Below are 13,809 nucleotides of genomic sequence, written 5' to 3'. Positions count from 1 at the left end.
GTATTAGAATGTTGTAGGATATTGTGCTGTAACTGAAACATGTTGTTAGCAGCCTTTTGTCTGCGTCTCTCCTCCAGATATCAAGCCGGAAAACCTCCTCATCAGCTCTGAGGATGTTCTCAAACTCTGTGACTTTGGTGAGTCATTGTTCTTCTCCTGCTCTTCTTTACAGCAGCCATATTGTCACGAGAGATTTACATGTGCAGTAAAACCATACAGTCTCTGCACATTTGCCTTGTCAAATAAAGGCAACTCATTGTAAAATCAAGGAATGTGTTTAACAGACTGAATCAGCTTTTACTGGTGATTTATTAGACATCCCACTGTATGTGCATATTCGTCGTAATGCTGTCAAAATATCTGTGATTTTTGGAGTTACATCTGTGATTTCATTGTGTCCAGTTTGATTTCTTGGGCTCACGTCCCTGTGAAAAATCCTACCATTAATTTGTCACCTTGTAAGTTGTGTATCAGAAGGGATCAATTCTGTCATTGGGAAGCAGCCAACCAGCATTATAAAATGTACTCCGGGGGTTGTTATCACAATGAATCTGCCAAAGGTATATTTCAAGACAGTCAGGTTAATGTTAGGCACCTATTCCCTGTAAAATACTACTAATATGTATAGATACAGCATAGTTTTGTCATTTTACAGTTTCCCAGGTGTATATTCTACATTTGGATGAGTCTTTGCAAAATCACACGGTCAATCAGCTTTGCATAATTGGCTAATGCAACCCTACTGAGTCAGCTGGGGTGAGATTTATTTGTTATTCACTGTTGGAGCTGGCTTTCTTTTTATTGTGATTTTTCATGCTTAAAATTAACTCCCTGTACACCAGTTATCTAAAGCATGGTCTCAGCCCGCCTGCAGTGACAGAATTAGTTAGAGTGTGGTCACATGAGATGATGATCATGTTGTCACTGTAGCCGTCCAAATGATTTGGTTGTTGATTGTACTTTATCCTTAATTAGTTATTTATACCATTATTTGAAGGACTACAAATAGTCTGCATGTTATCACAGAGTGCTGGATGTTTAAAATACAGTATCAGGTGTATGTGATTTACTCATTTCCATGTTACTCTGGCTCAGGTTTTGCTCGTAACCTTTCTGAAGGAACAGATGCCAACTACACTGAGTATGTGGCTACAAGGTGGTACCGCTCGCCTGAGCTGCTGCTGGGGTGAGTCTGTGTGTGTGTGTGTGTGTGTGTGTGTAGGAGACTAAATGAGAAACAAGAAGAGAGAAAAATGGACCTCATTCTGTTGGCTGTTGCTAATAATTCACAGTATTATTTTTGTTTATCTCTTCAGAGTTTTTGTGTAACATTGTATCAGATAGAGACACACAGACCAATCATTTTCTCTGCCGATACCGTTGCCAATACCACAGTACTGATCCAATAACAGTGCTCTCATTTTCCCACTTTCAAAATCTGCCAAAGTCACTGCGAAGATCTTGTTAGAGTAATTTGACTGAATGAAAAGTAAATGATAGACTCTGTAAATAAAGCGACCCACCAGTGTGCCAGTCACAATAAACTGAGACCAAAGTTTCCAAAACTCCCAAATGTGTCAGGCTGAATATTCACAAAAATGCATCTAAAATTATACAGCACTTGTGGAACATTTTCATTTGATTGAAGGAGTGATAAATGGTGGTGCAGTGGTTAACACTATCACCTCATAGAAAGAGGTTTCTGGGAGTTCGACCCTGTCGGCCAGCCTTTCTGTGTCATCCTTGTGACTGACTGGCGAACTGTCCGGGGTGTACCCCACCTCTCACTCAATGTCAGCTGGGAGCGACACTCCAGGCCTGTATTGGTGCTAATACTGAAATGGTAAACAGATAGCTTGTGGTTTCCAGTGATCCATGCTGAAGAAGTTACTCCAATAAGAATATGCAAAAAAATGATTTCTCTGCTTTTTATTGTTTATTTAGCTTAATTATAGGATTTATCTTAAGCTCAAGAGGAACATTCAATCCTTCCATTTATCTAAAAAAAAAATCACCAAACTTGAAGTTATATAGGACAATTTGCTCTCTCTTAGCTTAAATCATTTGTTCTTTAAAACATCAGCAAAACATAGTAAAACCACAATTTATAGTGAATAGATAGTGAACCCAGAATGTGATGTAGTGTAAAAGCGCTTTTAGTGGTCGCAAAGACTAGAAAGGCGCTATACAAATACGGAGCATTTACGTTTAAAACTCCTAAAGATATTCAATTTGCAGTGATATATAAAGAAAAGTAGCATATCTTGTTATTGGATAAGCTGTAACCAGCTGCCAATATATAAATTTTTCTGTTGATTGACTACTTGATTAATAACTGAGAGTTTCATCTCTAATTGAAATACACTGGACTTATTTTTATTTATTAAATTTGTCTAAAATGGATCTTTTGTATTTGGCAGGTTGTTGATGAAGGTTCACAAGCACTGGAATAACCCTAATGTCCTGTTTAGTGTTCTGGAGGCCAACAGCTCAAAACATACTTAACATGGTTTTATCAGCTTGATACATCATGACTTTTTGTAATTTTAAGATTTATAGTTTACAGTGCGATATTGAATTGATGGCATATTTGAAAAGTCTGCTACTGAAAGTGACGCATTCCTTCTGTTAGGCCTGAAGCTGTGAAACATGGTTAAATAAAATGTATTTTCACATGTTCTGCATCTGGTAAAATACAAAACACTATAAACACTATAAAAATAAAGGAATAGATATGTGTTCATTCAACGGCCATAATAGCATAATTAACATGTGATATTTCCTTATTTGGTATTTTAACTTTGCATTATGATAATTTCCTTATTTTGTCACCCTCATGAAATGTATGTACTTCAAAACCTTGCACATATTGGGTTTTAGTTATAATTAATTAGTTGATTTTGACTATTAGTATTTTTATCACACATACTGCAGCGGGGTCTGTGGGACCACAGGCAATGTGGTTAAGTTAAGTCAATGTTAATTAAACAGAATGGTTAAATTAAGTATGGTTCTTTGAGATAAATTTCACCCATATGGTCAGTTTTATATTAAAGTATTTTTAAAAATTATATTTTATTTATTAAGATCAACATTATTTTTCTGTTTCTTTCTAATGTCCGTGTTCCCCTTTTTCACCCTCATTGTTTCTCAGATCACTGAGAAACAGGTGTTACTCTTTTTCCCCAAAAAGAGGCGATGGTTCACCTGCTACAATATATGTCAAGAACCGCCGTACACACCACATCCTGAGATCAAATTTCTGTTTTGCAGTTGTTTTTGATACATTTGCTGCATTGAATGTCCATTCTAGCTTGGAGACAGCTGAACGTCATCTAGCCTCACTGCTGTAGCCTGATTTAGTAAATGCCCTGGAACATTTATTGAGACAGCGTTTGAATGCCACCCACTCAAATACTCTCTCCCTCCAACACCACTGCTCCTCTGCTTCTCTGCTGCCAGATCTCTCGCCATTTCTCACCAGACTCCTCAGCTCTGTTCACTCAGAAATGACCATCTTCTTTGTGAGCATCTCCATGAGAAACACAGCATCCATTATTTTGTTTGACTTCACCACCACTAAAAATGTTATCACCATCATTGTCATAATCATCTGCTCTTCATTTGGTTACTTCATTTTCACCCCTATCATCCTGATTCTCATTTTCACCATCACTATCATCAGTGCTGCAATCTAACTGATAATTTCATCACAAGCTATCATTGACATTCTTCACATAAATAACATTTTGTCTCTTTCTCTCTCTCTATCCATCTCAGGGCTCCCTATGGAAAGGCGGTGGACATGTGGTCTGTGGGGTGTATCCTCGGCGAGCTGAGTGACGGACAGCCTTTGTTTCCAGGGGAAAGTGAGATAGATCAGGTTGGTGAGCCCCAAGTCGTGATGAAACGAGTACTCCAGTAGTCAATTAGCCGTTCGACAGAAAATTAATCAGCAATGATTTTACAGTGATAAACGATTAATCGTTTTGAGAAATTTGTCAAATAAGGACGGCAGATTTTTGTAGACGGTACAGTAGCTTCTCCACTGTGAGGATACAAAACTTTTCTTTATCTCAGTTTCTTAAAAGGACAAAATAAATGGTTCTTCTGACCTGATGAAGAGCCGATTTGGGTTTGAAGTTTTTTATGTAATAAAATGCACATTTTAAAGGGAGCAGGAACAGTGACGAAAATAACTCAAAATGTTTTGGGAACAACACCTGGACAAGAAAGATATCTTTCTATTGTATGGATGAGACAAAATAAGCAGTTGGAAGATGACATGGTGGGCTCTTGGATCTGGAAATAAGCATTTGTCCTTACTTTTTAACATATTATTGATTAAACAAGCTCAGTCAAATGTATCTATATACAGGCCAAACTCAAATTTGTACAATATCTACAACATAGAAAACCCTCTGTCTGTAGACCCTCAATCAACTAACCCACTAACTGAAATAAATTTATTGATTCATCCATTTGCACATTTAGTTAGTAGAGCCCAAGTTCCAGCCCAAGCCACCACGAGACTTTATGGATTCATGTATCCCATATTTTATACAAATTAATAACTCACCACTCTGAAACTCTTGCTCCAGTCCATGTTGCTAAGCTGGTAAGGGGATATACAGCTGAACCAAAGCCATGTTTACCGGCTTCTCAGGACCCACCCTACTCTGCTTCTGACTGGCTAGTAATCCTTAACTAGAAACTGCACATGTGGAACTCCCAACAAAGATCTTGTAGAGGTGAGATGTATCCCTCCATGGCTAAAATGAAGCATTCAACACAGAGGGTGAAAAGAGGAGCTGAAGCAATGTGCAGTATGACAAAAACAAAAAAAGGGTGTTTTTTGAAAATTAAACCATGTATACCTGTTCTGGTACAGCCCCTAAATAAAATTTTGAACCTGAAAATGAGCCTAATGTGACCTCTTTAACTCATTGTTTTGGTTTTTATGGTGGTGGGGTGGTGGTTTTTATTTTAGTTTACTCTCACCTGCAGCTGTTTTCAGCAACTAGCTCTTAAAAGTGATTGCATGCCACCAAACAACAGATATGCAATGTTAGCAGATAGCTGGTGAACATAGTGGAGCCTTTAGCATCTAAAGATACGGTTATATTTGTTACGGGGTGTGGTGTGTGGACAGAGAGGACCCAAATGCAGCACTCTGAGGGAAGGAGGTTTATTGAGGGAAAAAGGGTGAGAGGGACTGGAGTGGAGGGAGAGGAGGACGTCAGGGAAGCACAGGCACAGGGAACCAAGGAGACAGGGGGCCAGGGAGCCGGGGAACACAGGGGCCGAGGAAGCGAGGAGAGGCGGGGGAACAGGGAGGACGCCGTGAGGGAAGTCCGAGGAGGAGTGGGCCAGTGGATGAGCCCAGCCGAACGGAGGACGAGGGTGAGTGTACCTGGGAGGGAAACAGACAGAGAGACAAGGTTAGGGAAGACAGCGACAAGGCACAGGGTAAATGTGAAAAAACAAGAAACATGGAAGCCTGAACACAGAAGTGGCACCGGGTATGGAGCAACGACGATCAAGCGAGGATGGTGTGGAGAACTGGGGTTGAAATACAGGCAGTCATGAGGTGACTACTGGCAGGTGTGGCAGGCTGACTAGGTGGCTGATGGAATGCAGGTGCAGGTAGTTGGCGGGGCTCAGGAGCAGAGGGAGAGAGAGCACACAGGGGAGAAAACACAGGGAAGCAGGCAGAGAACAGAAAACCAAGGAAAAAAGCAGAAAACTGATAAAAAGGAGAAAAAAACAGGACACTCACCGTCAGCCGGGCTGCCACCACAACAATATTTCCTGTAGGAGTTGGTAGAGAGGAAAAGAAAGCTAAAAGGAGAGTTAATATTGGACTTTGGTGTTCATCAGGTCGACACAAACACTCCCAATTACTGCTAATGTAATCACTGCACTGTAATTTTCACTGTCCTGTTTGAACTATTATAGTTAAATTTCTTTTTATATTCCTTCGTTGCTTTTATGTTTTATGTAAAGCACTTTGAATTGCATTGTTGTTGAAATGTGCTATACAAGTAAATTTGCCTTGTCGTAATGTTCATGTCCATTACTGCTCAATGTATAAAAAAGCCACAAGTTGCTAACATGTTTATAAGGTGATAATATGTCATTGTTTTGTTTACAGCTTGTTTCTGCTGCCCCCTAGTGGACAGAAAATCAGTCAAAGCAAGTTTAAACAAATACAAACAATAGACAAGTTTGCATGCAAGGGGAAAATGCAGTCTCTTGAATGCAGTTAAAACATTTAAAATACACAAAAATCACAGTTAATTTGATTTTTTTAAGAGCGACTGCAGCAATATCCATAATTTAGAAAAAATATCCTAAAGGTCTATTCAGTAGCTGTTTGTCACATGATCTTCATCAGCAGATAGAGTTTGCCCAGTTGTCATGGAAATTTACTGTACATTTCCTATTTTGAGAACTTTAAGGATGTCTTCTCCACATTGGCTTAAAAGTTGAGATCAAAAGTTTGTTCTTGATTTTGGAAACAGCAGCTGACATAACAATCTCACTTAGAAATGTCTGCACTAAATGGACTTTGAGGTGAGACTGTTTTATCAACTGCTGTTTCCAAGGTCAAGTAAAAACTTTGTTGCTATTCGTTTAACATTTAAAGCCTTTTTAAAATGCTCATAAATGTTACAAAGAATGACCAAGGAGAGTTCTAGACATGGTGTTCAAATGCAGTCTACTGTCACTTATTAACTATGATGCTGCTTCATTTTTCTCTAGCTCTTCACCATTCAGAAGGTTTTGGGGCCGCTTCCTGCAGAGCAGATGAAACTCTTCTATAACAACCCTCGCTTTCATGGAATCAGGGTATAAAACAATTCTTTTCTATCCTTTCTGTGGTCACTTGTGTTCTTCTTCTTTGCTTCTTCTTTCTCCTTCTCCTCCCCCTCTGTTTTTTTTACCTCCTATCCTTCTCTCTTCAGCTCTTCTCTCTCTCTCTCTCTCTCTCTCTCTCTCGTGGCAGTGTTCCCAGCACCATGACTGAGTGGACTGCTATGACTCATGAGATAGGTGGTTGGTGTTCAGTTTAGCAGCAAGAGAAAATGTCCCAGAAGGCTGAACAAGACTTTGTGTGTTAATGTGTGTTTTTGTGTGTGTTTTTGTGTGTGTGTGTGTGTGTGTGTGTGTGTGTGCACGTGTGTGGGTGTGTGTGTTTGCTAGTTTGTTTAGTGTGATCCAGTGATATATTTCTGTGTGATTTGAACTGAGAGTTACTTTTTACTGGCATGAACATCTACTGTATATTGGAAATCGTAATAGTAATTTTCAATGCACAAAAAAAGTTCAGTTTGGATACCAATTTGATCCGGTGTGTGTATGTTCCAGTTTCCCTCAGTTAGTCATCCTCAGACTTTGGAGAGAAGATACCAAGGCATATTGAGTGGTTTGATGTTGGATCTGATGAAGGTAAAATACAAAGAAATACTCAAACTCTAAGCTCTGAACATGATGTGTTATACATGCTTAATCTATCCACTTATTCCTGTTAGTCTCTGTCAACAATTTATATTTGTATCAAGAAAAATTTAGATGCAAGCTTAAAATACGCCAATATGTCTTCCCATCAGAACCTGTTGCTGCTAAACCCTACTGAGCGTTTTCTGACAGAGCAGAGTTTGAACCATCCGGCCTTCCAGCCTCTGAGGCAGGCAGAGCGAGAGAGGCCTTCTCCTGCATCTCCCAACCCACCGCGCTCCTCCAAGAGGAAAACACACCATCATGGAGAGAACACAGTTCCTACAAGGTTAGACTACATTCCTTGATTTTTACTTTCTGTCACAGCTTCTGCCTGCAGTCATCTTACACTGACCATTTTGACCATTTTACATTGACCATCCCATGCAGGGTTGGCTGATATTATTTTATACTATTATTGGGTATTTTATTCCATTTTTGTATTATTTTAAATGTCAGATTTGATTTGCCTCGTTTCTCAGATTTGATTTTATCTTGATATAGTATTTCTATCCAGATTTTATTGTACTAAAAATTACTTTTAGGTGGCACTTGATTGATTTAAAAATAAGAGAGTTGCTCTAATGGCTGCAACAAAAGTAGAATAGAGAATAGAGAGAGTTTCCAAACAAAAAGATTTTAAGGACTTTGAGATCAAGCCTAATATAATGCCAGTGTATTAACCAACACTCCCTTATCTGCCCCACCAGGAGTCACACTAAGAGCACGAGCCGTCGCTCCAACAGCAAAGAATGTTCCAGCCTCCCCCGCCATGGCGATCTCCATCACCTCAGCAACAAGGGTTTCCTTAATGGTAACAAACCTCCCCCGTCCAGTTTAAGTCCTACGCTCCACCCAAAGGCCCAGTACATGTCCCAGACCCTTAATCGTTCTGCCTCATCCAACAAAGACCTGGCGAATAACAACCTGCCACACCTCCTCAGTCCCAAAGAAGCCAAAGGCAAGACGGAGTTTGATTTCAGCTTGGGACCCTCCCCAAAGCTGCCGGACCACGGGGCAAAGTACGGCCACGGCAAACCCAGCTCCTCTCGCTCTCAGCAGCAGCAGCAGCAGCAGCAGCAACAGCAGCAACAGCAACAGCAGCAGCAGCAGCAGCAGCAGCAAGCCAACCGTCATACCTTTCTGGAAGGCAAGACCAACACACTACAGTCTGGAGCAGAAAAACAACATGTCCGACATGCCCACAATATGGCCGACTCTGCCCATGGATCCATGTCCTCCTCTTCTAAGAGTTCAGCCTCTTATCTCAGCCTGTCCAAGAGCCACAGCGCGCTGAGTGATGCCAAATCTGTAGGGAACCTCAGCGATGGTCGACTCCACCCAGAAGACCCGAACTCCAATGTGACAGCAGGGGTAGGACCCGGTGCCCGTTTCTTCCCTGCCAGCTGTTTAGACCTCAACGCCCCTTCCGGTCCTCCGGGGCCGCCAGGCAGCCCTTCTACTCGACACAGTGATCGATCCGGGCACAGCCCCGCCTCTCGTAGCAGCGGCAATGTCCGCATGGAGAGCAGCACACTTGACTCCTCATCCAGACACAAATCCAGACATAAATCTTTAGCACCAGGTAGGTTTAAAGCTGGAGTGCAGGACTTTTACCTATAAATGAACATCCATTAGTTTCAAACCCTTGACAATCAAGTTCACTCAATGCTAATTAAGCCTCTGTATTTCACAGTATACAGTAGATTTAAAATCTAGTTTCTGTGGTGACATTCCCACATTGGCAAACAGGTAGTGGTGTGTTTTTTAGGCAAACAACAATGATTGGTTTGCCAGAGGTGAAGGAGAGAGCAACTGTAGCAACAGCACTAACTCAGCATGGCACAGGCGATATGTCATTAACATGATACGTTGACAGTGTTGTGTAATTAATTTCACTGTCTGAAGGGGGGAGAAAGAAGTTTTGCACTACAGGTTTAAGAGTCAGATTTGTATTCAAAGGTCACCTTCATTGTCCACAATAAATATAAAATTGCCTCTTGCTTCAGGCTTTTTTTCTATGTACAGTGCCCAGCAAAAATGAGAACACCTCTTTGAAATTTAAGGCTCTTATCCATTTCTGAGTGACTATGAGACCAATTTGCTGCATTTTTACACAACAGGTTATTAAACATTTTATTTTTTAATAACATAGGAGTGTGGTCACCTAGCATCTTTAGGATATTTTTTTCATTCAGATGAGGTGTTGCAAAAATAAGTACACCCTACAACAAATTCTAAGTGAAATATTTGGTGTATCATCCTTGATTTTTAAGAACAGCAACAAGTCTTCCAGACATTGAATGAACAAGTTGATGACATACAGCTGCATCTATCTTTTTCCATTATTGAAGAATGAACTTTTTTAGGTCCTGGATGGAGAATGATGTTCAACTTGTCTTTTCAGAACTCCCCACAAGTGTTCTGTTGTGTTGAGGTCTGCTGCCACTGAAACACTATCATCCTGTTCTTCCTCAGAAATGAACCAGTGGCCTTAGATGTATGTTTTGGGTCATTATCATGTTGAAAGATTGCCTGGCGACCTAGGGCACAAAGTGATGGTAACATCTTCTCTTTCAGTATTTCGCAGTAAATCTGTGAATTCATGATGCCATCTATGAAATGCAACCTCCCATCACCTGCAGCACACATGCAAACCTGCTGGTACCATACATTTTTCATTGTACTCCTCACCCTTGCAATGCCAGTCTTCGCCTTTTTTGCAGCATGGGCCCTGGCAAATTCTAGACAAGCTTTTTTTGTGCAAGGGCTTAAGCAGTGGCTTTCTGCATGGGCGACAGCCATGTAAGCCACTGCTCTACAGTGTACATATGGTTTCATGGGAAACACTCACCCCAGTTTGACTTTGTAATGATTTAGCTAACTGTGCTGAACTTGCATGCCAATTTTCTTTAACTTCTCTCAAGAAACGCTCTTGACGTCTGTTGATGGCCTGGATGTTTCAGCAAGCTTCCCAGAAGTCCATCCTATTTGAACTTTTGGATCACTTTTAAGACAGTATTCAAACTTATAAGCAGTGTTTTACTAATTTTCTTATAAACGTGACCTTTTTTGTGCAAAGAAATTTTTTTTTTTCTCAGGTGACATTTCATTTTCACGTGGTGCCATTTTGTCAGCATTGAATGGGAGTGGATTTTCTCTCTTAAATATCGTTGTTAAGTGTCTGTTATCCTGTGGCCACCTGTGTGATGATTGATTGGACTCAACTGTTGGTAGTTTCTTGTGAATTACAATTGTATCAGGTTTTTCTCCTAGGACATTCATTGGGGTGTACTCATTTTTGCACAATGATGTTAAATTATTTTCTTAGAAGAGTTCCAATTTTGCCTTTGGTACTGACTAATTTAACATTCACTGTCCATTCAGAAAAAAAGATGCAGTAAATCAGTGTTCTGTCACATTGTTCATTGGATTTTAGAGCCCATGTCTTTACTAAGACTTCTGAAAATGCGGCTGTTTCGCCAGTGTATGAATGTGTGTGAAGGTTAGTTTCTGTTTGAGCACTTAGGCTCAGTGAATATGTGTGTGAATGCAGATGTAGTGTAAAAGCGCTTTGAGTGGTCGAAAAGACTAGAAAGGCGCTATACAAATACGGAGCATTTAAATCTCTTTCTTTTTCATTATTATTTATCTCTGTATATTAAATCCTTGATTTTGGACTTTTAGTTGAACAAAACAAAACATTTGAAGATGTCACTGCGGATTGAATGTGTAATCAAACAAAATAATAGAATAATCAAAAACAAAAATAATCATTACTTGAAGCGCTATTAACTTTGGTCTTTTCGCTCTTGTCCTGTCTTCATCTCCAGAGGAGGCCAGTGCTCCAGAGCTCTTAGACCCAGGAGGAACAGTGATGCCCTCCACTCACACTCTTCCTTCCCCACATGAGTCTTATCATTACGGCCTGGGTTATACCTCTCCATTCTCCTCTCAGCAACGGCCTCAACGCCACTCTATGTATGTGAGGAGGGAGCGCCATCGACCACACGCGGTTGAGGGCGGGATGGCAGGCTTGCCAGCACCAGGGCAGGTGATACCGACACGTGCCAGTAGCCTGCAGCTCCTCTCCCCTCAACTGCAACACCGGACCACCCTCACTGGACACTCAGTGAGCTCTTCAAGAGAGGACTGTACTGAAGACATGACGAGGGTTAGTGGCAGACAGTCCTGTGAGTGTGGTGGTACTTAAAGGAAACATTCACCCTAAATTACTGACACTAAGGGCATAAAAAGGGTCCATTATATTATATTGTGATGTATTTTTTTTTTCATTCCCAGGTGTAAAAAGCTAAATGTAGACAATACTACCAAAGCTACAATATTTTGTTTTGTGAGTGATAAATGATTAATTGAATAAAATGCAAAGCAGTTCATCCTTTAAAAAACACATGATGTCTGACACTGAAAACTCTGAGGTTGTGTTTTTGGTAATTTAATGACATCAAGTGTTTTTTTTTAGATTATGATATTTTTTATACTAAATAACTTGACTTAACTAAAAATGTGTAGGCAAGAACTATATATATTGAAATTAAATAAAAGGGATTTAATTTAGTATTCTCCACCAGAATGACATATCTGTCATAGTAAAGAGGGTTTTAAACAACATTTAGACACAAAGGTGTAGGAGATAAAATAAAGAAAATAGAGGTGTATAACTCAGGTAGAAAAATGTTAACATTTTCCTGTAAAATAATACTAAAAAACTAAACTAAACAAAAATTATTTATTTATTTTGATTGCTGCCTAAAATTCTCATGCTGCTGGGATTATGCTGGGCAAATTTTTAGATCACATCAGTATTTTTTAAATCCTGGCCTACAGCCCATATTTGACAAAGAACTGATGGTGGAGCAGGCTGCAAGTCAACAAAAACTATATTAGTTCTTTCTTTTTGGGTAGCTGACACCTTGGAGTTGCTCCATGGCAACAGCAACATCTGAAGTTGTTGAAATGTCCGTATGATTGATGGTCATTTTACCAAGATTTCAGTTAAAAAAGACACTTTCTTAAAGGTGCAATGTGAAAGATATGGCCAGAATATAGGTTTAAAACATTTGAAAAGTATAATATCTACCGAAGTTAGCATGCTAACCAGTGAACCCTGGCCCACACTGTCTTGTAATGCCATTTTCTATCTCAAGAATCTGATAGTATAGCTCAGCTTGGAGTAGGAATTCGACAGGTGGAGAGTAGTCTTAATTCTTACACATTGTGCTTTTAAAGGAGGCCTATTTTACTGCATTTCCAGTCCTATATTATAGTTCTGTGACTCCTGTAATGCAGCTTTGCATGATTCAAAGTTCAAAAAAGTTAACTGCACAGGGTATTTGACCATTTTAAGTAAGATTCCAAACTGCAGGGAGCACGGGAACATGTTCAGTTCAAAGGGCATTGTGAACTGTGTAGGAAAGAAGTGAACAGCGGTTCATCACTTCGCCGGAAGTTAACAAGAAAGATTATAATAATAATAATAATCTTTATTTGTAGAGTACTTTTCAAAAACAAGTTACAAAGTGCTTTAACAAGTGATAAGACAATAATACCCAAAAGAAAATAATCCAAAAACAATACAAGATAAAAGCATGAAAACATTGAAAAGACTAAAATACACGTTTAAGATAAATATAAAATTAGTAAAATACAATAAAATAAAAGGGATAAAATAAAGTCAAATAAGATCGGGAAAGGCTCTCCTATAAAAGTATGTTTTAAGAAGGGACTTAAAAGAGTTCACTGACTCAGCCGACCTGATTTCCTCGGGCAGGCTGTTCCAGAGCCTCGGGGCCCTGACAACAAACGCTCTGTCCCCTTTAGTTTACAGTCAAGACTCTGGAACAGACAACAGACTTCTGCCCGAGGATCTCAAGGTACGTGCTGGTGTGTATGGAACTAAAAGTTCAGAAATATAACAAGGCGAGAGGCCATGAAGGGCTTTAAAAGTAATCAATAGAATTTTAAAGTCAATTCTAAAACATACTGGGAGCCAGTGTAATGAAGCTAATCTGACGGGCAAGTATATTTGTGTGTCATCATCATAAATATGAAAAGAAATGCCATGTTTATGGATATGTCCAAGGGGAAGCAGATAAAAGGAAAACAAAATGGGTCCTAAGACCGACCCCTGAGGCACACCATATTTAACTGGACAGAACGAAGAGACATAGTTGTTTTACAGACACGCAAAACTTCCTATTTGACAGATAGGATAAAAACCATTCTAGGGCATCTAGGGATTACCCATCAGCCTTTGCGCCTCATGGGAGCGGCAAAAACTAACAGTGG

The 13,809-nt window shown here is 39.8% G+C and overlaps 1 protein-coding gene across 4 annotated transcripts in view; it reads left to right on the top strand.

Annotated features, from left to right (window-relative positions):
- cdkl5 (cyclin-dependent kinase-like 5) overlaps positions 1–13,809 on the top strand; it is a 47,050-nt gene that overhangs the window by 22,012 nt on the left and 11,229 nt on the right. For all 4 annotated transcript variants that reach the window (XM_038701522.1, XM_038701521.1, XM_038701519.1 and 1 more), the window contains 8 exons: positions 78–137; positions 1,096–1,186; positions 3,781–3,883; positions 6,766–6,852; positions 7,372–7,452; positions 7,614–7,789; positions 8,211–9,085; positions 11,334–11,674. In XM_038701522.1, coding sequence (XP_038557450.1) covers positions 78–137; positions 1,096–1,186; positions 3,781–3,883; positions 6,766–6,852; positions 7,372–7,452; positions 7,614–7,789; positions 8,211–9,085; positions 11,334–11,674 — 1,814 coding nt within the window. The remainder of the gene's footprint in view (positions 1–77; positions 138–1,095; positions 1,187–3,780; positions 3,884–6,765; positions 6,853–7,371; positions 7,453–7,613; positions 7,790–8,210; positions 9,086–11,333; positions 11,675–13,809) is intronic.

The sequence above is a fragment of the Micropterus salmoides genome, unplaced genomic scaffold (genome assembly GCF_014851395.1).
Source record: "Micropterus salmoides isolate LMB-PRFRI ecotype aquatic unplaced genomic scaffold, ASM1485139v1 Ms_hic_scaffold_6, whole genome shotgun sequence".
NCBI classification, from domain to species: Eukaryota; Metazoa; Chordata; class Actinopteri; order Centrarchiformes; family Centrarchidae; genus Micropterus; species Micropterus salmoides.
Note: the sequence above shows the minus strand (reverse complement) of the source record. Positions and strands in the feature narration are given on the sequence as shown.